The sequence below is a fragment of the Thalassophryne amazonica genome, chromosome 17 (assembly GCF_902500255.1).
Source record: "Thalassophryne amazonica chromosome 17, fThaAma1.1, whole genome shotgun sequence".
Classification (NCBI taxonomy): domain Eukaryota; kingdom Metazoa; phylum Chordata; class Actinopteri; order Batrachoidiformes; family Batrachoididae; genus Thalassophryne; species Thalassophryne amazonica.
In genome coordinates, this window is record NC_047119.1 from 14,021,790 (window position 1) to 14,047,913 (window position 26,124).

Genomic DNA, 26,124 nt, shown 5'->3' on the forward strand with positions numbered 1-26,124 from the left:
TATTTAATTTTTCACTCTGCCGCTTTATATTTATGTTTTTTTTTTTATGTTCAAAATAAACCGTGCACCCGTGAACTCATCACAGCCTCTTATGGTGTCGTTTACCGAGAGCTTTGAATGCAGCACACGCTCGCTGCGCTTTGACGAATCTAATCGCGCAGAAGCTGGGGCTCCGCCCACTCTCTCTGTGCGGGTTAGAGCCGCTGCTCACTGCCGAGTCCGGTCCGTCTGTTCCTGCAGCTAGCGCGAGCTAACCCCGCTGCAAGGCCACTGCGGGAAGATGGCGACGGAAAAGACGAAGCACGAAGGGAGAGTGAAAATTGGACATTATTTTCTCGGGGACACGCTCGGAGTGGGGACGTTTGGAAAGGTTAAAGGTATGTTGCCAGTGCAATGATGTAATTTCATTGTGCTAAAAGAAAAAAAAATGATGGAGCGCTTAGCTTTGTTGCTAATTTAGCTTTACTGTGAAAGCTAACTTAGACGTGACTCACTTGTTGTGTTGGCTCGCAGCTAGTCAGAGGAACTTTTTGACCGAGAGTGTGTATTTTTTGTATCACGACAGCTTTTTTATGTGGCATTCGTGCTTATTTAGCTGAGTAGTTTTAGTGTGCTTTGGTCGCGTTGTGAGACATGAGTCGCTTGTCAAAGAACCACCGGGAAGTGAACCCTCTTGTTTATGAGAGCTGTTAGCAGCTAAAATGCGTGTCCACCTCTCAACTTATCCTACTTTTATAATTTGTTCTGCAACTGACACGTCTGGTCTCGGCTCTGTCACTTTGGGAATCACTAATGTTCTATTTATGTGCAAGTTGAGTTGAGGAGAACCCTAGACTACTGCATCCAGAGGGGGCGCTAAAGCCCCTCTGTGACTGTCTGAATGGACCAGAAGACACTTAGATTTTAATGTATTAGTTTGTTTGTTTATTTAAGGTGTGATCTTATTTCAGTTTTAGCTAAAAGGCTCTTTTGTGTGTTCCATTTGCTTTTATCAAGCTGTTAGTGCAGTAAACTAACCAGGCCCTCCCACAAATCAGAACAACCAACAGTATTGTTAGTTAATCCCCACAGTCATACATTCACACTCGAACTTTTTTTTTTGCCCATGCCATTTTGCATAACCCAATCAATAACTGTCATTGCCTAACTGCAAGCAGTGCTGTCATCATACAGGCCATTCTTCACTTGTGTTTGCCAATCACTATTGTTGCATTATGATTTCACAATCTTCTGTGTGACATCACTGCCTCAAAAGCTCCTGCCTTGTTGGGAATCTTCATGCTAGTCTGGTTTTGTGTGTTGGACATTAAAACTGGAATATCGCAGTCTTCAATAGATAAAATATAGTCTGAAGTTTAATATATAAACTACATCATATTTAGAACCCTTTAAAATTTTTGGGGGAATTTTTAATTTGTGGGAACATACATAATTTGAGGGAAATCCATAGCATATTTCACTATTTGGCGCTCCAGCTTTAAGGCAGTACAATGCACTTCCATGGCAGGTGTAACATGTTCTTTCTCCAAATTAAGTTTTTTGAGCAAGATGATTCCTGCATTAAAGCTCATATTGATACAGTCAACAGTGGCCTTGGAAAGGCTTTGGAAATTAAGTGAAAAAAGAAATGTTGGTTGATCTGAATGGAGTTAAAAAAAGTCTTCTGTCAATGAATCAAACCCCTGTCTTTCGCATGGCAGGCATGGATACTTACCACTAACAATGAGCTAGCAATACACACTGCGTGACAGAACATCAGTTATAGCGGCCTCCGTAAGAATAGCATCAAGATTTAAAGTTATGGCTGCTGTAACTGTAACCACTTTGTTCTCTTAATTTCCACCATGCATGTGATAAGGTTATTGCCTGTAGTATGAATGACCCCATGTTCAGGTGATTAAGTCTAGTATATTACATAAGTAAACCAAAGTTGCTTTTTGATTGGCTTTGTGCACCAAAGTTAACCATTCTAATCAGGTTGTCCTCATTATATGCCCATTTAATTTGATAAGTGACAAAATTATGCCATTTGTCATTTTTTAGTTCATATTGCCAAAGTGGAGACTAGAGGATGGACTCATTTATTCATCAATGTTTATTCACTAGGGATGTGAATCGTACAACAACTCATGATTCAATTCGATTCCGATTCTTGGGGTGGCGATTCGATTCAGAATCGATTTTCGATTCAAAGAGCTCTGAGAAATAGTTATATTACTTAAAAATGTTTATGTTTAAGAAAATGCAGCTTTACAAGGTTAATCAAGTGATTCCAGATGTAAATTTACTTATCTATATATCTGTTACTTATATGTAGTATTGTATAGGGATGTCCCGATCAGGGTTTTTTTGGCCCCGATCCGATTCCAAGTCATCTGATTTTGAGTATCTGCCGATACCGAGTCCCGATCTGAAACTTTAAAAAACTGAATGAACAATCAACAATTGCTAAATATATAATAATTTCATTTTAATCACCTTATTTTATTATTTATCACTTAAACAGTGCACTTCTCCTTGAGGTAGCTTGAACAATCAAGTAATAATCTAACAGACTTAAAAAATTTACAAATTTCCATGTTATTTTATTTGTTTAAAAATAAAATGTCCAAGGTTCCGTATGTTAAACAAGAAATTATCTAATCTGAAATAACAGGTGGTTTTAATTTATAGATGAAAGGTTTCTAAAGAACCATTTATTGATTTAGCTATTTTAATTACAAGTGTTCTAAACTTTTTTTAAACAGTAATCAGAAATTTTGAGGTAACAAACAACAACAAAAAAAACATTTCCAAGGATTTTTCTTCAGACACGTGGTTTCTGCACTCCTCTGTGGTTCAAATCCTTGCCTGACTGGAAAATCACTAAGGGCCCTTTGGCAAGGTCTTTAATCCCCTATTGCTCCCGGTGTGCAGTGAGCGCCTTGTGTGGCAGCACCCTGACATCGGGTTGAATGTGAGGCATCATTGTAAAGCGCTTTGAGCATCTAATGCAGATGGAAAAGCGCTATATAAATGCAGTCCATTTGCCATTTGTACAGATCAGTGGTTTCTGCCACTAGTCTTCCATGTTTTGGCCGGACGCGTCGTTGCTGTTGGACAGCGCGAAGCTACGTCACAGCTCAGAGCGTCAAAAGTTCAAAAGTCAACTTGAAAAGTAAAAGGAAAAAAAAACTTACATTTGCGTCCTGACAGTCCTCATTGTACCCCTCTGATGCTTTATCAGTGTTCAGCAAGTTCAGAGCAGCGCAGTGAACGTGAATGAAGACGGAAGCACTTTAAGACGCGCTCCTATGTGTGATGAGTGTACATGTCGCTCGTTCACACCATCTCTCGCTCCGTTTTGCAGACAAAACAATTAATTTTTTTCTTTTTGTTAATCAGATGACAGATCGTCGTCCTGAGGACTTGGTCAGCACCGGGTCCTGCTCCGCATGGAGGGATGACTGAGCAAGAGTTTTGGTGGGAAAGTGTCCATCATCCTCTTGTCATTCCATCGAGGCATCAGGCTGAGCGCGTAAACACACAAACAGCAGTTCTGCGAAAGAAACTTTGCGTGCGTAACTCCCCCCACCTCTGTCTGAGTTACAATTCCATCTCTTCTTCCCAAATTCACTGCGCAACTCTTGTTCCCGTTTCTGTGCGAGAATGTCCGGTTGAACTTATGTTTTTTCTTTTGTTCAATTAAAAAAAAAAGATTGGGTTGAACTTTGACCGTGTCAGCCTGCCGACAAGCGGCAATGCGCGCTCCCGTCAGAAGCGTTAAGTCAAAAGCCGAACTGAAGCGACACTTCTGACGCCTCTAAAAAGCAACGCGTCTGACGCTTCCGACACGAAAGGACCATTAATCTGCAATAATGAGCTTGAAATAGCGCTGATCAAAATAATGAGGATAAAATCTATATCTGATTCCTGATTGGGATGCAATGTCCGATTTCAATCAAGTCTGAAACCACGTGTTCGGGCCCGATTTCCGATCACATGATCGGATTGGGACATCCCTAGTATTGTATGGGTACTCGGTATGAATTAGGTATTGGCATTATCATTGGCCTGACAGAGCCAGAAGAGAAAGTGAGTGCTTAAAATAAATTTTTAGCTGCTGTTGTTGGTCTAGACATGGATATTTTGCATACTGACTATTCTTCCACACTTTTGGTTGCATGTGGGTCCAGTGTGGTTCAAGACCTCTACCACACATCGACAGGTCTTCTCCCCTCAGCATAATCTGTGTCTACAGCTATACATTTGACAGATAAATTTATCTAAAGCAACTTACAAATTTGGGAAAATATGGACATCAGGACAGGATTTGGTCAGGAGAGAAATCAACATATGCAAGACTTTGTCTTCTGAACTCTTGGGTTGAAGACAGCTAAACTACACACTGAGCTATCACTAGCCTGGAAAGTATTCACAGTGCTTCACTTTTTCCAGATTTTGTTATATTACAGCCTTATATCAAAATTAAGTAAATCCCCCCCCCCCCTTAAAATTCTACTCACATCACCACATGACAACATGAAAAAAGTTTATTTATTTTTTCCCCCAAATTTATTAAAAATAAAAAACTAAGAAATCACACATAAGTATTCACAACCTTTGCGCAATACTTTATTGATGCACCTTTGGCAGCAATTACAGCCTCACGTTTTCTTGAATATGATGCCACAAGCTTGGTGCACCTATCTTTGGGTAGGTTTGCCCATTCCTCTTTATGGCACTTCTCAAACTCCATCAAGGTGGATTGGGAATGCCAGTGCACAGCCATTTTCTGATCTCTCCAGAGATGTTCAGTTGGATTCAGGTCTGGGCTCTGGCTGGGCCACTCAAGGACAGTCACAGAGTTGACCTAAAGCCACTCCTTTGATATCTTGGTTGTGTGCTTAGGTCATTGTCCTGCTGAAAGATGAACAGTCACCCCAGTCTGAGGTCAAGCGCGCTCTGGAGTCTGTCAGCTGTGGGATGTCCAATTGACTGAATTTAGCTCAGGTGGACTTCAGTAAAGCTGCAGAAACATCTCAAAGATGATCAATGGAAACAGGATGCACCTAAGCTCAGTTTTGAGCTTCATGGCAAAGGCTGTGAAAACTTACGTATAAGTGATTTCTTAGTTTTTGTGTTTTTTATATATATATATATAATTTTGCAAAAATCTAAAAAAAATAACTTTTTCAAATTATCATTATGGAGTATTGTGTGTATAATTTTGAGGAAAAAAATAATTTAATTCATTTTGTAATAAGACTGACACAAAATGTGGATAAAGTGCAGTGCTGTGAATACTTTCTGGATGCACCGTGTGTGTGTGTGTGTGTGTGTGTGTGTGTGTGTGTGTGTGTGTGTGTGTGTGTGTGTGTGTGTGTGTGTGTGTGTGTGTGTGTGTGTGTGTATATATATATATATATATATATATATATATATATATATATATATATATATATATATATATATATATATATGAGGTATCTTATAAAACTAACCGGCAGTTTTATTAAAAAAAAAAACCTATATGGATTTGATTGACATGCGATTACACCAATCATGCTTGAACCCTCGTGCGCATGCGTGAGTTTTTTCATGCGTGTCGGTGACGTCATTTCTTGAGTGAGATGTGGTCCCGCCCTCTCGGCTGAATTCCTTTGTTTCACACACTGCTCGAGACGGCGCACGTTGCTTTATCAAACTTTTTTCTGGACCTGTGAGGAATATCCGAGTGGACACTATTCGAGAAATTCAGCTGGTTTTCGGTGAAAAGTTTAACGGCTGATGAGAGATTATGGGGTGTTTCTGTCGCTGTAAGGACTTCCCACGGAGCGGGACGTCCTGCAGCGCTTCCAGGCGCCGTCGTCGGCCTGTTTCAACCTGAAATCATCCTAATTTAAGGCTTAATTCACCCAGGATGTCGTGAGAAAACAGAGAAGATTCAGAAGAGGCCGGCATGAGGAGTTTCTGCGGACATTCCACTGTTTAAGGACATTTTGTAATGAAAGACGTGCGCGCAAATTCGCTGAGTCGTTTCCATGACGACTCGGCGAATCTGTGTGCGCCGCGACAGGAAAAACTCCTCCGTGTTGAAAACCATTTGTAAAATTCAGGCGGCTTTTGATGGCTTTCAACAAGTGAGTAACTGAGAAATTGTTTAACAGCTTGGGCATGTTCCAACTTGTTCGTTAAGGTTTCGAACGGAGGTGTTTTTCCTGTCGCGACCCCCCGCGGTCGGGTCCGGCCCGACATGCGACTCTGCCCGCACGTTCTTTCATTACAAAATGTCTGTTAACAATGGAATGTCCCAATAAACTCCTCATGCCGACTTCTTCTGAAAGTTCTCTGTTCTCTGACGACTTACTGGGTCAACAGAGCCTGAAATGTGGAAGTTTTCAACTTGAAACGGCGAGACGCTGCTGCCTCGAAGCGCAGATCGCCGTCAGGCGCCCTGGGCCGTCCTTACGGCGACACTACCAGACCAAAATCTCTCATCAGCTGTTAAAATTTTTACCGAAAACCAGCTGAATTTATCGAATGGTGTCCACTCAGTTGTGCCTTACAGTTTTGAAAAAATTTTGATCAAACAAAGCAGCAGTCTCTGAGCCATTCCTAAACAATGAAAAAATCGACGAGAGGGTGGGCGACTCCTCACTCAGACTGCCCACAGGCGAATGACGTAACCGACAGGCGTGAAAAAACTCTCGCATGCCCACAAGGGTTCAAGCATGTCTGATATAATCACACGTGATTCAAATCCATATGGTTTTTGAAAAAAATAAGGTTGGATATTTTTCTAACAGACCTCGTGTGTGTGTGATGTATGTATGTATGTATGTATATATATATATATATATATATATATATATATATATATATATATATATAATGCACACACATGCATGAACACGGCCGATAAACGAACTCAGCTAATATTACATTTGTCGAAATGCTCATTTCAATAAAACGTCTGATTTTTATCTCAGCTTACAAAAGTAAATCACCCCTATTTGTGTCTTTTTGTGCTGAACAAAGCATTTTTTCATTCAATAAATGTTTGTCTTGTTAGCTTATTAGGTCTAGGGGAGGTGATGGTCTAGTGGTTAAGGTTGGGCTTGAGTCCAAAAGATCATGGGTTCAAATCTCCGACTGACTGGAAAATCACTAAGGGCCCTTAGGCAAGGCCTTTAATTCCTTATTGCTCCCGGTGTGTAGTGAGCGCCTTGTATGGCAGCACCCTGACATCGGGGTGAATGTGACGCATAATTGTAAAGCGCTTTGAGCGTCTGATGCAGATGGAAAAGCGCTATATAAATGCAGTCCATTTAGCTTATGTCTGTCAGAAAGTTGTGTGCATGCTCAAAACTTTGGATGGACATCAGACAGAGAACTTTCCTGGTGCCAGTTTATTTTGTTCTGTCCTTGTTTGTAGCTTGCCAGTGGATCTCCAGTCAACATTGAGCTCCTTTCTCACATTACCAGCATAAACACTATCACAGCAGAATTCCATCTTTACCTTCACAAAGCTAGTCATTGTCCTGGAACACTGTTTTCTTGCACAAGTCTTTCATAATAAGAGCACATTTCAACATAATCTTTGATTCTCCTACTAGAGCATACTGATGAAATTGTCACAGGTAAGACATAGAAAAGATTAAAAAACATCATGAAACTTTTTTTGCTTTTTATGATGTATTGGGGTCACAAAATTATTCAATTTTGGCTGTGCATTTAATCAACTTTAATAAAAATTTAATTTAGGGTGGAGATTTAACCAGCTCCCATCAAAAAGGGAGCTGCAGTGGATTGACCCCGGGCACTCCGATGCGCAGATAGGGTATATATATTTTATGCTTTGCAGAGCTGTTCAGTTGCCAGGCACAATGGATTGACTTTAATAGCTTGTGATTTTCCCTGTGCAAGTGCACTATCTAGTAAAATACAAGCATCAGAAGTTAGAACAGGATGCAGCATCAGCAGATAATCGGTCGTGGGAAGAGAAAACGTGGGTATATTTTTAGCTTGCTGGTTCGCTTTGCTTTCATGAAATAGTTCTGCTTTATAGCCATATATAGTTCCACATAAGTAATTCTTCTACAGGGCCACTTTCTCTGTTACTAATTGTTGATGGTGTGCAAGCTCTTTGCAAAGAATCTTTTTTCCACAGTTTGTCAGTTCATAAAAGCTGGCATGTTATATCCACAGTTTTCACCTCACACCACAAGTACATTTACATTTAGTACGCTTGAGACCACCCTTGCCCCATTCTCCTTGTACATTTGCTGTTGCCTCAGGAACAGCATCTGGCATAAAAGTTGCACCCACTCTTCTCCAATAGTACTTGTACTCTTGTCCAGTAGTTTCTGCTGTAATGTTACTGATTCTGTGTTTCATACTAGGTATTTAATTGTGGTTTTGCTGATTCTCATTATTCTGCAGTGGGCCAACATGAGCTGACCAAACACCAAGTGGCAGTGAAGATCTTGAACAGGCAAAAGATCCGCAGTTTGGATGTGGTGGGCAAGATTCGCAGAGAGATCCAGAACCTGAAGCTTTTTAGGCACCCTCACATAATTAAATTGTAAGTCCTAGATTGCACCCTGCCTGCTGCTCCGTAATCCCCATGCTGCCACATTAATGCCACCCAGTGAGCTGTTTTAATGTTGTCTTTTCAGCATTTCACAGAGGACAAAATCTGTTTGACCTTGACACCTCCACCTTTATTTATTCATTAATCTCCCTCCATGTTTATCTGCTTATGTTTAGACACTCACTTGACTACTGTTGTTGCTAGTACTGTTTTTATTTTACTTTTGTCATGTCTTCCATTGACTGTAGGTGGTAGAGGGTATATATGATATAAATTTAATCTGTAGATATAAAAAGCCTGAACACACCCCTATCTTAAGCCCCAGTCACATGGCACTAATGAAGGACACCGAAGCCAAAACAAAACAGGAAATCTGGGCTTACGTTGACTTTCGGAGACATTGTTTATCCGTCATCCAGCTTCGTTCCTGTAGCTGGCGCTTCATCAGAATTTTCAAACTGTTGAAAAATGTGAATGAATCCCGACGACAAAGTCAACTTGTCCGTAATCCGTTTTGCTTTCTGTCTTGACTGTTCCTCATCGTTTGGGTAGTTGTCGTACCGTCAGCGTTCCGTTTGATTACCGTCCAACCTCCCAAGGCCAACGTCTTGCACGAACATTGGCGATATCTGAATGGATCAATAACTAAAGTTCCGACGAGCTGAACGGTACTCATCCATGTGTGGGACGAAAAACAACTGCTATCCTGCAATAACCATTTATCTGAAATTAAAGTCCTAGGCTGAAAAGGACTTACTGTCCACTGCTGCAACGTGGGCAGTTAAAAATCAAGTAACCTGACCAGATGTTGTGGCCAATTGCAAAATACACCAGCTGGATTATGTGCCTCGTGCGTCCAGATGAATATGAACAGGGCAGTGTGAGTGAGATAGAGATGATCCATGTCAGGGAGCACAAACATTGTGCAGTATGTGTGCTATTGGCAGAGTGGAGCAGTATAACACAACACTGCCTTATCTGGTAACTCCATGGTTTCTTTTCCACTTGAAGCAATAATGGCTATTTAATAAATGTTGTTTTGTCTTAGAATTAATTTTTTTTTTAAGTTGGAGAATAATTATGAAAAAAGTTGTGTTCATATTGATGTGACTGCAGTCAGTATTGTCATTAGAGTTTTTTTCTGTTCTCGTGTGTCTGCTGATCTTTAGTCGTTACTTTTTGTGCTGGTAGATGTAAATGTTTTGTTATGAACTCGTAACATGACCAAAATGGTGCCAAATTTAGTGCTTTACGTCTGTTAGATGACTGGTATTGTCTTTTGGATGCAGCTGCAGAGATTTGACTGCAAAATGGGTTAATTCTGTGAGTTCTGTCAGTTGTGCGTTTGTTCTGGAATGCAAGACTTGCACTTGAGGCCAGGCAGCCAGCAACGGACTTTGTTTACATGGGCTGGTAACTCATTTTTCAAGTCTTTCAGTCCACTTGAACTTAATGCCACTGCAACAACAACTATGCAGTCATGCTGTGCTGCTCTGTTGTGCATCAAGGCTGTGTCATACTTTGTGTTCATGCAACACAGACACACTGCATAACAAAGCAGTGTTGTGTTGTGCTGTGTTATAGGAGATGCAGTGTGCTCGTAGGTGCAGTGGGCTAGCTATTTGTAATTTATTAAGATTGTTTTGTTGTTACTATTATGCTTTAGTATTGAAATTGGTCAGAGCTGAGTCAGTGTCTCAGTTCTAACTTATCTTGAAAATTGCATTACTTTTTGAGTGACCCACTATAATTTCTGTGGATATTGTGGTGCACGTCTTTATTTCTGCAGGTATCAGGTTATTAGTACCCCTACAGATATCTTCATGGTGATGGAGTATGTGTCAGGAGGAGAGCTATTTGACTACATCTGCAAGAATGGAAAGGTAATATTTTCTGATAGTGACAGTGTTCTGCTTTATAGTGATGACTTTCTCTTTGCTTTCTGTTTTACTAAATGCAGTAGACATTCTTAGGAGGGGTCTCATTTTGTTACCACTGAGGGTATTAGAACACAGTGCGTTCTATGCTGCGCACATGGTGCACTCAGTTATTGCTTGCCTGCAGTGATAAGCTTACGTCTGTATGATAATGTATATCACAGCATGAGCATTGCTTTGTCAGCTCTGCAGTGTTAACTGTCTAAGCAAGACAGAAAAGATCACACATTTGACCATTCTGCTTTAACAGTTGGATGAGAAGGAGAGTCGCCGGCTGTTCCAGCAGATTATTTCAGCAGTAGACTATTGCCACAGGCACATGGTGGTACATCGAGACCTCAAACCAGAAAATGTTCTGCTGGATGCACAGATGAATGCCAAGATAGCAGATTTTGGTAAGTAGTGCTTTTCTTCTACATGTACACGCCTCATGTTGACTGTGAATTGTGAGAAGCAAGATTAATCATGTGGCATTATTTTAATTCTCAAATTATAATGTGATTGTTCATATTGTTATGTTTCAAGCAGGATTTAGACTGGATAACTCTGTACAAAGTTTGTAATGAAAAATCAGAGTCCACTTGGCAAAATGTGGCATATTGTTGCAGTTGGTACACTTACATTTGAGTTACCCTGTCTCACTGGTAACTAAAAAATCAGTACTGTGGAACATGGTCTAAAGTGTAAAGAAGGCTTTTTTGAAACCTGTTAAACCTGTTATCTAACACCTGTTAGATAATATCTGTGCTAATTCTTTATTTTATGTTAGCTGTTAAGTATTTGTGTTATTTGTTTGGAAGTTCTGAGAAATATGTTAAGTTTTACTCCATGTGTCCAGGGGAGACACCCCCTGTTGGTGAGAGCCAGTAACATTAAAATATGAGACTAAACAACACCCACATTGTATAAAAGTGTTGTATAAGTTACTTCATGTGCCTTTTCACCAGATGGACGCTGTCTGTGAGGGTCCCAGGCCTGGTTTCTAACGTGACCTTTAATAAACTCAAAATGAGGAATATAATGGTTTGGTTTTTTAGTAAGGGGCAGAATTTAAGAACCAGGTACAAATAACACACACCTGCATTGTGACATGCCTGCTTTGCTTTTGGCTGATGCAAAGAAGAGAATTGTGGGTAATCAAATGCAACACAGGCTTTTTGGTGTGATTACTTCCAGCAATTTGCAACAATGTACCTTATCTCTGTGTTTAAACCTGTGGGTTTGAACTGTTATAGATTGACAGAGAAACAAGGGCAATTTACATCAAATATCAAACAGATGAATTTCAGTCCACAGAAGTAAGATGCTGTGGTAGGAATGTCTTGATTATTTTTTTAAAAGTCCCGGTCAGAGTTATTTAATCAATCTGATGCTTTATTTTGCTAGATATTGCACATACAAGCTCATTAAAATCAAATCAATGTACATTCTTGACAAAATAATGGCTCTGGCAAAAAAAAAAAAAAAAAAAAAACACCTTTAGCACTTCTTAATGTTTCATTTATTTAAAGTATTTTTTTTTTTTTTAAATATAGCTCTTCAGCTCCATGTAATTGACAATTATAGTTGTAAACAAAGAACACGGAGTAATGATTGAACTGTTTTAGTTGTGGCATTATAAAACGTATCACTGTCCAATTACTTATGGACCAGATTCAAATAACTCTGTCAAATGCTACACAGGTTTATCAAACATGATGTCAGATGGTGAGTTCTTGAGAACAAGTTGTGGTTCACCAAACTATGCTGCTCCAGAGGTCATTTCGGGGAGGTAATATTTTTAAATTGCTAATTTTGTCAAGTTCAGTGTAATGATGCCAGAAAAATGTTACTGAACAAAATAATAAAACCCAGGCTCATTTCCATGCTTTATGACATTCATATTGTCCTTAGGCTATATGCTGGACCAGAGGTGGATATTTGGAGCAGTGGGGTCATTCTCTATGCCTTGCTATGTGGAACGCTTCCCTTTGATGATGACCATGTTCCATCACTGTTTAAGAAGATCTGTGATGGAATCTTTTTCACCCCTCATTATCTGAACCCTGCAGTAATAAGTCTTCTTAAGCACATGCTGCAGGTGGACCCCATGAAACGAGCAACCATCAAAGAGATCCGGTGAGCTCAAATATGGATGTCATAGTCAAATAATTGCTTTTACCCCACCATGCCTTTTTAATTCTAGATTATTTTTTACATCTTGTCACGTTTAAGACAATCAAATGCCTCAACCTCTTGTAATAAACAAGCACTTACATTCTGTCTGTAGTTTTTCTTGACTTAAAAACCTCTCATCCCACAGAGAGGATGAGTGGTTCAAACAGGACCTACCCAAGTACTTATTCCCGGAGGACCCCTCCTACAGTAACAATATGATTGATGATGAAGCTTTGAAAGAAGTTTGTGAAAAGTTTGAATGTACAGAAGAGGAGGTTTTGACCTGCCTGTATAATCGCAACCACCAGGATCCATTGGCTGTTGCCTACCATCTCATAATTGACAATCGTCGAATCATGAGTGAAGCCAAGGACTTTTACCTTGCATCCAGCCCCCCTGACTCTTTTCTGGATGACCAACACTTGACCTCTTCTGGGGCAGCCATTCTTAAGCCCCATCCTGAACGGGTACCCTTCCTCGTGGCAGAGACCCCTCCCAGACCTCGTCACACTCTGGATGAACTAAACCCACAGAAGTCCAAGCACCAGGGTGTTAGAAGGGCCAAATGGCACCTGGGTATCCGAAGTCAGAGTCGACCTAATGATATAATGTCTGAAGTTTGTCGTGCCATGAAACAGCTGGACTATGAGTGGAAGGTAAGAAGTCTGTGAAGAAGATCTGGTTGGGAAAATGCTCACGTGACTAACAGTGCTTAATATGTTGTAGCTTAGAAGCAGTAAAAGTGACCAAAGCTGATGCTGTGCTTTCTGCATAATGAAACAATAATTTGTGCCATTACTTTAATATCATGTACCTGATGAAATTTATATTCTGTTTTAATATCATGTACCTGATGAAATTTATATTATATTTTAGAGTACCATTTTCAATGTTCTATATGGTTTAAGCAGAAATAATGAGTTTGATCCTTTCTTAAAGGTTGTGAATCCATATTATTTGCGTGTGAAAAGGAAGAACCCTGTTACTGGGATGCAAACCAAAATGAGCCTTCAGCTTTACCAGGTGGACAGCAGAACCTACCTCCTTGACTTCCGTAGCATAGATGGTAAGTAAAGAAAGTTCAGTGTTAATCCAAGGCATGTCTAAAGCACATGAATGTTGAGCCGTGAGCATAAAATTGCACCATGACTGAGTGAATTGCTCAGTTGCCCAACATGCCATTCCAGAGTCAAAGGGCACTGATGTGCCATATGTGCTATGTTGGCTTCATGGAGCCAAAAAAAATGTTAGGTCTTCAGTTCTGGCTGAAAAGTGCTGAAAAATAAGTATCAACCAGTGGAGGGGAAGGATCTTGATTAAAATCTGAGCATATTTCTCACTCAACATTTACTTAACACAGATCACACAGCTCTGCTGGGTCAGGCATCAGACTAAGATTAGTTATAAAAAAATTTCTTTGTCAAGATAAGTCATTGAGGAGACATTTTTTTCCTAGCCTTTATATTAAACATATTTTTCCTCATTGCAAGTCAGAAATTCAGAGTTCCCATTTTTCTGTTTCATGTCATCAGCTATAAATTTGTAACCAGCAGTAAGATTTATCTATATTTTTATGATATATCACTGTAATGAAAATATATTACAATAGCTAGAGTTCAACCAAAAAAATTATAAATTTTGTGTAAAATTCAAAGGTATTACTGCTAGTTGGCAAGTTCATTTGTTGTAGCATCACCTCATTTGTGTGAAGTTGAAATTTATAATTGGCTGGCTTCTGTACATTTTCATTGGTAAATGGATGCTTTAATAAAAGCATTTTTTTTTTTTCTTTCTTTTGTCCTCAGACACAAACTGTTGACTTAAGTGTTTGTCAGCCGGTCGTCTTCAAATTGCATTTGTATTAAGTCATTCAGGAGCAGCTGTCAATGTTTACTATTGTTGTAGCGACTAGTTTATTTGCTAATTTTTTTCTGTTTAATAGTCTAAATGTCACAAAATAAAAACACATTACATAAAACAAAATGTTGTTACAACATAATCTGTACTTCTTTTATGTTTAAAATGTTTGTTGCAAACTGCCTAAAATTTTGGAATAGAAAAGGCAGAAGTGTCATTGATTTCTGTGTTTGTATAGAAACTAGTCAGTTAAGCTCTTATACAACCTGACGTGGAATCCAAAATTACGTTTGCACTGCAAGCCTTAACCATATTTTTCCTAAAAACTTTAAAATCAATGTTGTTGTTTTTTTTTTATTATTCTTTGATGAATGATTATTAAATGAACTATTCAAAATTAGTTTTCAGTTTAAGTAACTGATTGCCATCTTTTCTGGAGTACAAGTCCTGTTTTTTATGTTATACTATTTTGGAGGTCCTGCAGCTTATACTCTGGTGTGACACATACTCTGATAAATTATACATTTGTTTCTAATAATAATCATTCCAGTAACTATTTTTGTGGTGCTTTCCCAGGAACCAAAGCACTAAACCAAATAAGCTCCAATAATAAATGCCATTAATAAAATTTACACTACAACAATGCACAAAAATCCCAAATGAAAGTGCTGATAATAAGGACAAAGGGTCCCACTTACACCCAGAAAAATACAGTTGTCTTGTATTGATAGTCTTCTCCAAAAATGAGCTTTAAAGATACAACAAAGAACCTACAGTTGAGCAGTTGTCAAATATCACATACGAGGTCTGTTAGAAAAGTATCCAACCTTTTTTTTTTTTTTTTTTTCCAAAAACCATATGGATTTGAATCACGTGTGATTGCATCAGCCAAGCATGAACCTTCGTGCGCATGCGTGAGTTTTTTCACGCCTGTCGGTTGCGTCATTCGCCTGTGAGCAGGCTTTGTGTGAGCAGTGGTCCACCCCTCTCGTCGGATTTTTATTGCGAATAAATGTCTGAACGATTTGGAGCTTTGCTGCATCAAATTTTTCCAGAAACTGAGAGACCTCCAGGTGGACACCATGCGGAAAATTCAGATGGCTTTCAGAGACGATTTTATGGGGATTACACAGATTGAGTGCTCCAGCCGGTTTAAAGACCGCCCACAGCTGCTGAGAGCGCTCCGAGCGCCGATCGACAGGCTGAATCAACCAGATCATTTCCAACGTGAAGGCTTTGTTGATCCGGGACGTCGTCTGACTTACACAAAAATGGCAGGAGACAGGACATCGGTACTTTTTCGGCGAATTCCACTGTTACAGGAGATTTTTTCGTGGAAAGGGAAGCAGAGGGATGTGCCACGGACCCACTCATGGCGCAGGACAAAAGCACCTCCGTGTTGGTCTCACAGGACGGCTTTGAGATGGCTTTCAGACAGCTTTCGGTGGTTTTTCAGTCGTGTGACTATCCGAGAAATTGTGGATGAGCCTGGACATGCCAGAACATGTCCTGTGAGGCTTCATCACGGCGTTGCTTTGCGCCATGCGGCACCGCCACGACGTGCGTAATTCCTCCGCACGTCTGTCTCAATGTGCCGAAAAAGTGCTGATGTCCACGTCTTCCGCAGTTCCTGTGCTAGTCAGAGGACGTCCCGGATAAAACACAGCATCCAGTTTGGAAATGAACGCCACATTCCACTGTTACAGGAGTTTTGTCATGGAAAGAGGAGCGGAGGAATTCCGCTCGTCGCGGCAGTGCCGCATGGCGCAAAGCAACGCCGTGATGAAGCCTCACAGGACATGTTCTGGCATGTCCAGGCTCATCCACAATTTCTCGGATCGTCACACGACTGAAAAACCACCTAAAGCCGTCTGAAAGCCATCTCAAAGCCGTCCTGTGAGACCAACACGGAGGTGGTTTTGTGCCGTGCCATGAGCGGTTCTGTGGCGCATCCCTCCGCTTCTCTTTCCATGAAAAAAACTCCTGTAACAGTGGAAAGTGCCGAAAAGGTACTGATGTCCACGTCTCCTGCCATTTTTGTGTAAGTCAGGCGACGTCCCGGATCAACAAAGCCTTAACGTTGGAAATGATCTGGTTGATTCAGCCTGTCGATCGGCGCTCGGAGTGCAGCGCGCTCTCAGCAGCTGTGGGCGGTCTTTAAACCAGCTGGAGCATTCTTTAATCTGTGTAATCCCCATAAAATCGTCCCTGAAAGCTATCTGAATTTTCCGAATGGTGTCCACCTGGAGGTCTCTCACAGTTTCTGGAAAAAAATGATGCAGCAAAGCTCCAAATCGCTCAGACATTGATTCGCAAATCTGACGAGAGGGGTGGGCCACTGCTCACGCAAAGCCTGCTCACAGGCGAATGACGCAACCGACAGGCGTGAAAAAACTCACGCATGCGCACGAAGGTTCAAGCTTGGCTGATGCAATCACACGTGATTCAAATCCATATGGTTTTTGAAAAAATAAAAAGGTCGGATACTTTTCTAACAGACCTCGTATATAGGCTGGATATAAATCCATTAGTGGACTGTCGTGACTTGCTGACACTTGCATACATCTTTGTAATATTTGAACTTACACCAGCAGATGACAATAGCCTAAAAAGTGAATGCAGCCCTCTTTGATCTGAGTTGTGTTTACCTGCCTTCTTCAACTTGGGTTTGTTTTAGGCCACATAAATGATTGACTGAGTTGGAGAGTCTGTTTTATACCCTTTGCACTGGAATGCTGTGTAGCAAGTATGAGACTACATTTGGACTTAAGGCAGCTGTAAATGATTGTTCATTAGTAGTTGAAGGAACAGTGAAACTAGCGCTCAGAGATAATTTATGTGGAATAAATTAAAGCAGTGTATGTTTCTTGTGGATTTGCCTGGAAAACATCTCTCTTGTATTGTTCAGATGATATGTTGGAGACAAAGTCTGGAAGTGCTACCCCTCTGCGCTCTGGGTCCGTGGGGAACTACCGTACCACTATTAAGAACGAGGTTGATGGGGCAGACATTCCAACCACGTCAAGCACTGTGCACCCCACCAAGACCCCAGAGGGCTCGTTAGCTTCATCGTTGACTTCATCCATCGACTCGACAGGAGGGTACGACTACGCATCATCCCCTCGGCCAGGAAGCCACACGATCGAGTTCTTTGAGATGTGTGCAAATCTTATTAAACTACTTGCACGATAACTTGGAAAACAATCGCAAGCATTTTTCTTTTCTTTTTTCTTTTCTTTTCTTTTTCTTTCTCCCGTCTTTCTTTCTAGCAATAAGCATGCAACCGAGTCATGGTTCGAGTCGTTTTGGCTGGGGGTGCAGTGATTGTTTCGTGGACTGACAGGTTCCTGAAGCTAAAGGGCTGTATACTGAGCAAGCAGGAGATGAAAAGGGAAAGATCGATGATGAGCTACTTAACGGTTACAGCAGTGGAACACTTAGGAGAAGGTTTCACAGTTTATGGATCAATTTAACAACAACATCCCTCTTATACATGAACACAAATGATCACATTTGATTTTCTGTGCGGTAGCCAGCGAGGACGCATAAGATGGTATTCAGGAGGCAGTCCTGTAAGATCCAGGGAGCACTTTTGCACAAGATTATTTTATTTCCAACAGCTTTTGTTTTTCTCACAGTAGGAAACAGAAATGGTGGAAATGTATCATGGGCTCTGCACTGGCTGCAATGACTGTGCCCATAACAGTCACTGGACTGAAGAAGTGCATTGAACCCTGTGTTGGTGTTGTAAATGAGGCTTCGTTATTTGTTTTCTGAGTTAAGACAATTTTTTCATGGTTTTGTCCATGTTGTAAAGGTTAGTTTCTGTCCTCTACATTTTATATATCTATATAAAGAGTAGAATATATTTATCAGTGCATTAAGTGGACAGATTGTACTGAAAAAAATGAAGTTTTTGTTTTGTTTTTCTTAAGATCTGTTGCTGGATGTATACATTACCTTTTTTCAATTTTTTTTATTTTTTTTTACTGTTTGGTTTTTTTAATCAATATCATGTTTATTTCTTTCAATCATGCTTATACTTGACTCTTTCAAGATAAAAATGTATAGCTTGGGTTTGCCATGACACTTACTTAAATCTAGAAGTATCACTTTAAATGTCACATATTAAAATGACGTTTTTTTCTGTATTTTCTTATTTTAGATGATTCGGATTTGAATATAATTAACAAGGGGCATACCTTTTGCCCCTGTTCATTTTGTAAATGCCAATCTGTCACAAGTGTACGACGGTAGGCTGAAAAGTTCTAAGGCTCACTATAATACAGTTAATGCATTACTCCTTCATGGGGAGCCTTAGAACTTTTCAGCCTACCCTCGTATGAAAATCAGTAGCACAAGTTACATGCAGTGCATGAATAATATTTAGTTTTTTATTTTATTTTTTTGCCTCACATTCCTTTGAGACTTGATTTTGATCATTTTACTGTATCTACAGATTTCAGACTTACAAATGCTAAAATCTTAAAGCTGGACTGCAATTCTAAGGAAGAAAAAGTATACATTGTAAACAAAAAAAATAAGGCGGGGGGGGGGGGGTTTGCATAAACTTTAGCTGTCTCGCTTTTTTTTTTTTTTTTTTTTTCTGTCATTCAGTGCCGCTCCCTCAGTTTACTGTAATCAGTGGTTCTCTTCAGGATGCTGAGTTATTGTCAGTAAAATTATTCATTCTCATGTCATTAAAATTGGTCTTTCAATGCTCTTCAGAATTACTGGCACTTTTTTGAATTGCTATTGTGGGTGGGAAGGGCACTTTATTTGACAGGTATCTTAATTGCCCACTACTGTAATATTTCAAAGTTGGGTGTTTGGTTTGAAGGTGGAAAAAATGCTATTATACAATGTAGTATTGGACATTTGACAGTTACATGTGCCAGTTACAGGGGCATCACACTACTCAGCCTCCCTGCTAAAGTCTGCTCCAGGGTGCTTTAAAGGAGGGTTCGGCTGATACTTGAACCTCAAATTGAAGAGAAACAATGCGGGTTCCGTCCTGGTTGTGGAACAAACGACCAGCTCTTCACTCTTACAAGGATCCTGGAGGGGGCCTAGAAGTATGCCCATCCAGTCAACATGTGTTTTGTGGACTTGGAGAAGGTGTATGATCGGGTACCCCGGGAGATGCTGTGGGAGTATGGCGAGATGGGGTCCCTGCTCAGGGCCATCCAATATCTCTACTCACAAAGCAAGAGCTGTGTTTGGGTCCTCGGCAGTAAGTCAGACTTGTTTCTGGTTTGGGGTTGGCCTTCACCAGGGCTGCGCCTTGTCACCAATCCTGTTTGATATTCATGATTCATGGACAGGATATCGGGGCATAGTTGGGGGTGGATGGTCTCATCACTGCTTTTTGCAGATGATATGGTCCTGTTGGCTTCATCAGCCTGTGACGTCCAACACTCACTGGATCGGTTTGCAGCTGAGTGTGAAGCGCCTGGGATGAGGATCAGCATCTCTAAATCTGAGGCCATGGTTCTCAGCAGGAAACTGATGGCTTGCCAACTCCAGGTAGGGAATGAGGTCTTGCCTCAAATGGAGTTCAAGTACCACAGGGTCTTGTTCACGAGTGAGGGGTCAATGGAGTGTGAGATTGGCCGGAGAATCGGCACAGCAGGGACGGTATTGCATTTGCTCTATCGTACTGTTATGAAAAGAGCTGAGCCAAAAGATGAAGCTCTATTTACTGGTCAATCTTTTTTCCTACTCTCACCTATGGTCATGATGATTGGGTCATGACCGAATGAACTAGATCGCAGGTACAAGTGGCTGAAATGGGCTTCCTCAGAAGGGTGGCTGGTGTCTCCCTTAAAGATAGGGTGAGAAGCTCAAGAGTAGAGCCGCTGCTCCTTCGCTTTGAAAGGAGCAAGCTGAGGTGGTTTGGACATCTGGTAAGGATGCCCTCTGGGCGCCTCCCTAGGGAGGTGTTCCAGGCATGTTGATCTGGGAGAAGACTCAGGACTAGGTGGAGAGAGATCTCCACACTGACCTGGGAACGCATTGGGATCCCCCATTAGAGATGGTCAATGTGGCACGGGAAAGGGAAGTCTGGGGTCCCCTGTTGGAGCTGTTGCCCCCGCGATCCGATCCCAGATAAGCAGTTGAACATGAGTGAATATTGGACATAAGTCAATGCCACCACAGTGTAGTGACATTAGAAAATGGAGCAAAAAGTTAAAACTGGCATTCTTTTTTTTAACATTTATTTTGAACTATGGATTCGAAGATTTCAGTGAGCTACAAACTTCTCATTGTTTCTATAATTTTAAGCTGTAAGAAGTGTGGAAAACTAATATTTTCCTCATTTCACAAAAGCAAGCAAAAAATTCATTATGAAAATTTTCTTGCTGTCTTGTGCATTTTTGGACTTAAGGTTTTTGACAGTTGCACGTCACATTTAAACAAGACTAGATGAAATATATTCATGACATAAGAACACTCTATGGCCTTGGGAAGAAGTGAAACTATTTTAGTTTCATAGTGAACAGCTGAAAGTTCTATTTACGAAGCTTTTCATATGTTACATGATGTTACATGTTTTGTGCTAAAGGTGAACGTGAAATGACGACTTGTTCAGCCTTTTGTTGTTGAATGGGGCTCTACGAGAGCGACCTGTGTCTTATTGGACCGTGTTGAAAATTTGTATACACAACTGCCTAATAAAAGCTTAGACACTCTTCAGCTTAACAGGAAATTGAGATTCACATAATCTTAAAATGTACCTATTTAACAACAGTTATATACAATTTTAAAATAAATCAATTCTACGGATATCTGTCGTTATTCTGCTTCAGTACAGTTAAGGAGCTTGGTGTCAGAAATAAGCTCATACTATTGTAAAACCTGGATATGTATGTCTTAAGTATTTTGGCTACAACAGACATGGTAAGGTTGGTGCATTTATTTATAAAATAAAATCCTGATACTGTTTATAAGCTTGCAATGAAAACAGCCAGGTGTTGCTGACCTCATGACCTTGGTGATTTGGATAAATGGAATATTGGCAGCATTGCTCTCAAAATTCAAAGCTAAGAGTTTTTATTAAAGGGGTTGCTTTATAAACGGCAGACAATACTCAGGGAAAAGTCTGTGTGGGGTTTTTTACAAGGTCATAGTGATACCAGATAGTGTTCAAGTGTGACCTTATCTGATATACACTCATTTGGCATGTCCAGTCAAAGCTGGGTTGTCCAAGTTAACCTGTGCATAAGAAGTTTTGCATGCACTGACGGGGTAATATGCTTACAGTAGGTGTCCATATAATGGAAGTGGCCCCTGTGTGTGTGTGTATCTGGGGCATCAATTGAAATCTAAAAAAAACTTATTTTCGTCCTTTGGCATACTTGTGTATTTTTCATGACGATTCAAGTCGTGAAAATAGCAAGGTGATCGGACCAATATTTTTTGAGAAATTAGTAATTTTTGAAAACAAGCCTGTTTATATCGCACTTCCACAATAAGGGCCTGTATTTCAAAATAAAAGCTTGTGAGGTTGCTGCAAACCTGACAGAATTCATCACTGTCCATCCTCCAACAGCCCAGACAGCAGATTCAAATCTGGACATTTTCTGTATACATGTGACCCCAAAACCAGAATGAACATGTTCACACGCTGCACAAAACATCAGAATTGTGTCTCAACAGTGTCTGGCACAGGCCAAAAAAGAAATTTGATCTAATGTGAACACTGTCACAATGCAAATATAAAACTTCAGTTATTTGTAATTTCTTTACATAGAATATTGTGCTGGTTAAGCAGTTTCAGAAAAAGTTAAGGACCAAAAAAAAAAAGCATTTTACAAAATTGGACAACTATAAACATTAAACCTTCAATACAGACTTCCATAAAAGCCAAGAAATATTTCTATGCCAATATGTCAATAAATGTAGCACAAAAAGAGTTGGTTCCCCACGAGTCAACGTCCTAGTGCTCCTATAACTGATGAATTTCTTTAACTGCATATTCAACTTGGAAATGCTGGCTTTTAATGCAGTAGATGTAGGTGAGTAAAATTGAAGCTACTTGGGCCCTGCTAGCATCTTTTAACAAAAATTGTAGTTATTCCTTGGGCACTTGAGACTGGAATACCTAAATTTAATACACCCATTACTTTGTTATGTTATGCATTAGCGTTACGTTGCTATGACAATATATGTAATGACATTTTGTTTTAAATTTCAATGTCTAAAAAAAAATCGTGTTTCTTTAAGACCTACTGTAAATATTGTAACAGCTTCCGGGTCATGCTGCTGTATATCCGTTCTGCTTCTACAACACAAACAATTGTATCGTACCTTCCATTCTGCTTATGTATTGTTTTTGTTGTTATAACATTGCATGCTTTATTGTCTAAAAGTTTAACGTTTTGTCTGACCTAAGACAATAACGTGTCAAGAAGTGTAAAACGACTTGGTAGCTAGCATGTTTTTATTTAACTACAGCTAGTGTACATTTCTCTTGAGCCTAATATTTGTTAATTATTTATGCCATATCGTTTAGCCCCCCCCCCACCCCCAAAAAAAATCTATTATAGTTTTAATAAGTAATTGTAACCAAACGTGTTTAGAAGCTTTAGTTGTTGATTTTTAGAGCGTCACTTAGCATGCTAGGATTTCGTCTCTGACTTTTCACAATAAAAGTCTCGCTCCCAAAACCTCACTGCCCCTTTCCTCAGAGGATGGCTTCATTTGGATGGAAGAGGAAAGTTGGAGAAAAGGTTTCCAAGTCGGTGGTGCAGAAGTTTGAGGCTGAAGTGGAGAGTGCTGGAGGGGATGAAAGATGTCAGGAGGATGAGGTGGACTGGCTTCATGCTATAAAGCGGCGGAAGGAGATCCTGCAGGAAGACTGTGTCGCCAAGAGCAAGAGGCTGAAGGATGAGGGAGCACTGCTGGCTGACCAAGGCAGGTGAGGGAAAGGAAGCTGCTAAAAGCACTGTTCTGTTCCCTGCTGTGGAACAACACCACTGCTCTTGCACAGCATTGTGCAAAGTTATTCATACATATAATGTTTAAAACATTTGATTAAAATACTAATATTCTGTGTAATATTTCAATGGAGTGAGTCTTCAGACTTTATGCAACAGCTCATATTTATCTGTAAAATGTTGAGTTGTAATAGATGCCCATGAAGAACTTTGACTCTCCTATTTTGGAGCACATTGGCATCTTTTAACATTCAAACTAAAATAACGCTTCTTCAGCCACAGAATGCTCCTTTCCAAGTGCAGGACCAACAGACTGAAAAACTCCTTTGTCCTTCAGGCCATCAGACTGTACAACTCCTCACTCGGTGGGAGGAGTAGCAGGAAGACAGAGGGCGGGAAGGAGAGGAACAGTAATAGCCAGTAAACCGGTATTGATCAGTATTTCTGGTATTTCTATTTGCAAACTGTTTTTAACTTACACTTTTGATTCTCTGTGTGCTTCTTACCCTGTGTGCTGCTATGCAGTGCTGCTGGAACCTCAATTTCCCTGAGGGAGTCTTCCCAAGGGATTACTAAACTTCTGTCTGATGTAATCTAAGCAGTCAAGTTGCTTTTCAAGAATTGTTAATTGTAGGGTCGTGATGTCCAATGGAGGCCACTATTTATATTTTAAAAAAAAAAAGTTTATGACCATTTTTTACCTTTTTAAAAATATATAATGTTTTTGGCTGTCTGTAATATAACCCAACCAATGTATCAGCTGAACGAGAATATCTACCAGCAGGAGTGTTTCATGAATGCAACACTATTATTTTTACAGATATGATTTATTGTTATTATTATTATTCTGTATAATTAAAAAACACTATTGGTATTATTTTTACAGACGTGTTTATATATATATATATATATATATATATATATATATATATATATATATAAAATAAACGCTGAAAAACACAGGCCCATGGAAATTGTCTTTAAATAGTTTGTCCAACAGATGGCGCTCCGACTACATTGTTTAAAAATGCTGTTTGAGCAGGACTGTGAGAGATGTAAGTGACCAGGTGCCATTCATTTTTAACCTGATTTGGACGTTTTAAACATGACGACCCAAGTATGCTGCCAGCTGGGCAGTAGTGCAGCTGAGAGGCAAAATGATTGTGCATTTTTGTGACTAAAGCATGAAATTTGGCACAAATATTCAAAATTAACTAATACTTATTTTCACATGTGGAGGCAATGAAGAATTACACAGGGATCAAAATTTAGAAGTGTTCCAGTTATATTGAAAGGTATATATGGAAGTAAATCTGTGGCATCAGAGTTTGAATTTGAATTTTTAAGGTTGATTCTTTTTTTTTTTTTTTTTAAGCATCAAAATTATTGAAGTTGTCTTTCTAAGGTTGAATTTGTTTAGCATCAAAATATTCAACCTGAAAAACCTCAACCAAAAAAAAAAAAATTAAACCTCAGAAAAATTCAGCTTCAAAAATTTCAACCGAAAAAAATAATCATCCAATCAATCAATCAATCAATCATCCAATCATCCGTCACAGATGTACTTCCACGTTGGATGATTAAGACAGAGATCACTTGCTTCTCCCTGCTTTTCTATTTTTTTGAGGTTGAAATTTGTTTTTTTTTTTGTTTTGTTTTTTTTTTCGAGGTAGATTTTTTTAGGTTGAATTTTTTTTTTAGGCTGAATATTTTGATGCTAAACAAATTCAACCTTTGAAATTCAATTTCAAACTGTAATTTTGATGCTAAAAAATTAAACCTTAAAAAGTCAAATTCAAGCTGATGGCACAGAATTACTTCCATAGGTATACCATATTATTTGTCTGATCATAACTATTCCAAAAAGGTATTTTAATTATTAATAATTAATAATTTGCGTCACTTTTTTTTTTTACCAAAATTAGAGCAACTTTAACTTTTGACCCTTGTACAAACTGAAACTGACCTTTGTCATGCTTTTAGCTGTTTTTAACACCATGAATCTCAAACATTCAGTCAAAGATAGTCCAAACTATTACTTTTTAGAATATTTATGATCAGACAAATAATGTGGTATACCTTTCACTATGATTGAAACATTTTAAAATTTTGACCCCTATAGGTCATTAGAGGTCAGCTCCAGGATACCACCATGTGTGAAAAGAAACATTACGTAATTTGGAATATGTGTGCCAAATTTGGTGCTTTAGTCACAAAATGAACAACTGTTGAAGTTTTAGCTAAGCTGCACCAGAACAGAGAACTAAGTCATGAGTTGCAATGTGACATACATTGGTTGGTTGGTTGTTATAGTTATTTATATTAAAGTTCGTGTTTAAACTGTAAAACATAAAGTATCTGCTCCATTTCTTTGTGATAAAGGTTTGATAATGAAATGTTAGGAATCATTGCTGTGTTTAATGTATATATGTTGGGGAATATATAGATTTTTATTTATTTATTGCTAATTAATTTTGGTATATTATATCTGTAAAAAAAACATTGCATTTTTACAACAGTTTTATGTTGCCTGCACTGGCAACAACATCAGGCTTATACAGCAAAAATGTAGATGAGTGAGTGTGTTAGTCCATCCCAGCCATCTCGTGCAAGCGATAACTGATGAACAATAAATTGTATCAACGTGTAACTCAGTGGA

General features: G+C 39.5%; 2 protein-coding genes across 2 annotated transcripts in view; both read left to right on the forward strand.

The window, feature by feature from the left end:
• The first annotated feature begins 280 nt into the window (after positions 1 to 280).
• Positions 281 to 18,671, forward strand: prkaa1 (protein kinase, AMP-activated, alpha 1 catalytic subunit). Its single transcript, XM_034191777.1, has 9 exons — positions 281 to 377; positions 8,425 to 8,566; positions 10,365 to 10,458; positions 10,763 to 10,907; positions 12,196 to 12,283; positions 12,406 to 12,630; positions 12,815 to 13,325; positions 13,609 to 13,735; positions 17,435 to 18,671. Exons 1-9 carry the CDS (start codon positions 281 to 283, stop codon positions 17,716 to 17,718), a joined length of 1,713 nt encoding a protein of 570 aa, XP_034047668.1. The 3' UTR covers positions 17,719 to 18,671.
• Positions 18,672 to 23,052: 4,381 nt separating this feature from the next.
• ttc33 (tetratricopeptide repeat domain 33) overlaps positions 23,053 to 26,124 on the forward strand; it is a 33,506-nt gene continuing 30,434 nt past the window's right edge. The window contains exon 1 of the mRNA XM_034191778.1: positions 23,053 to 23,446. Coding sequence (XP_034047669.1) covers positions 23,220 to 23,446 — 227 coding nt within the window. The 5' untranslated portion in view covers positions 23,053 to 23,219. The remainder of the gene's footprint in view (positions 23,447 to 26,124) is intronic.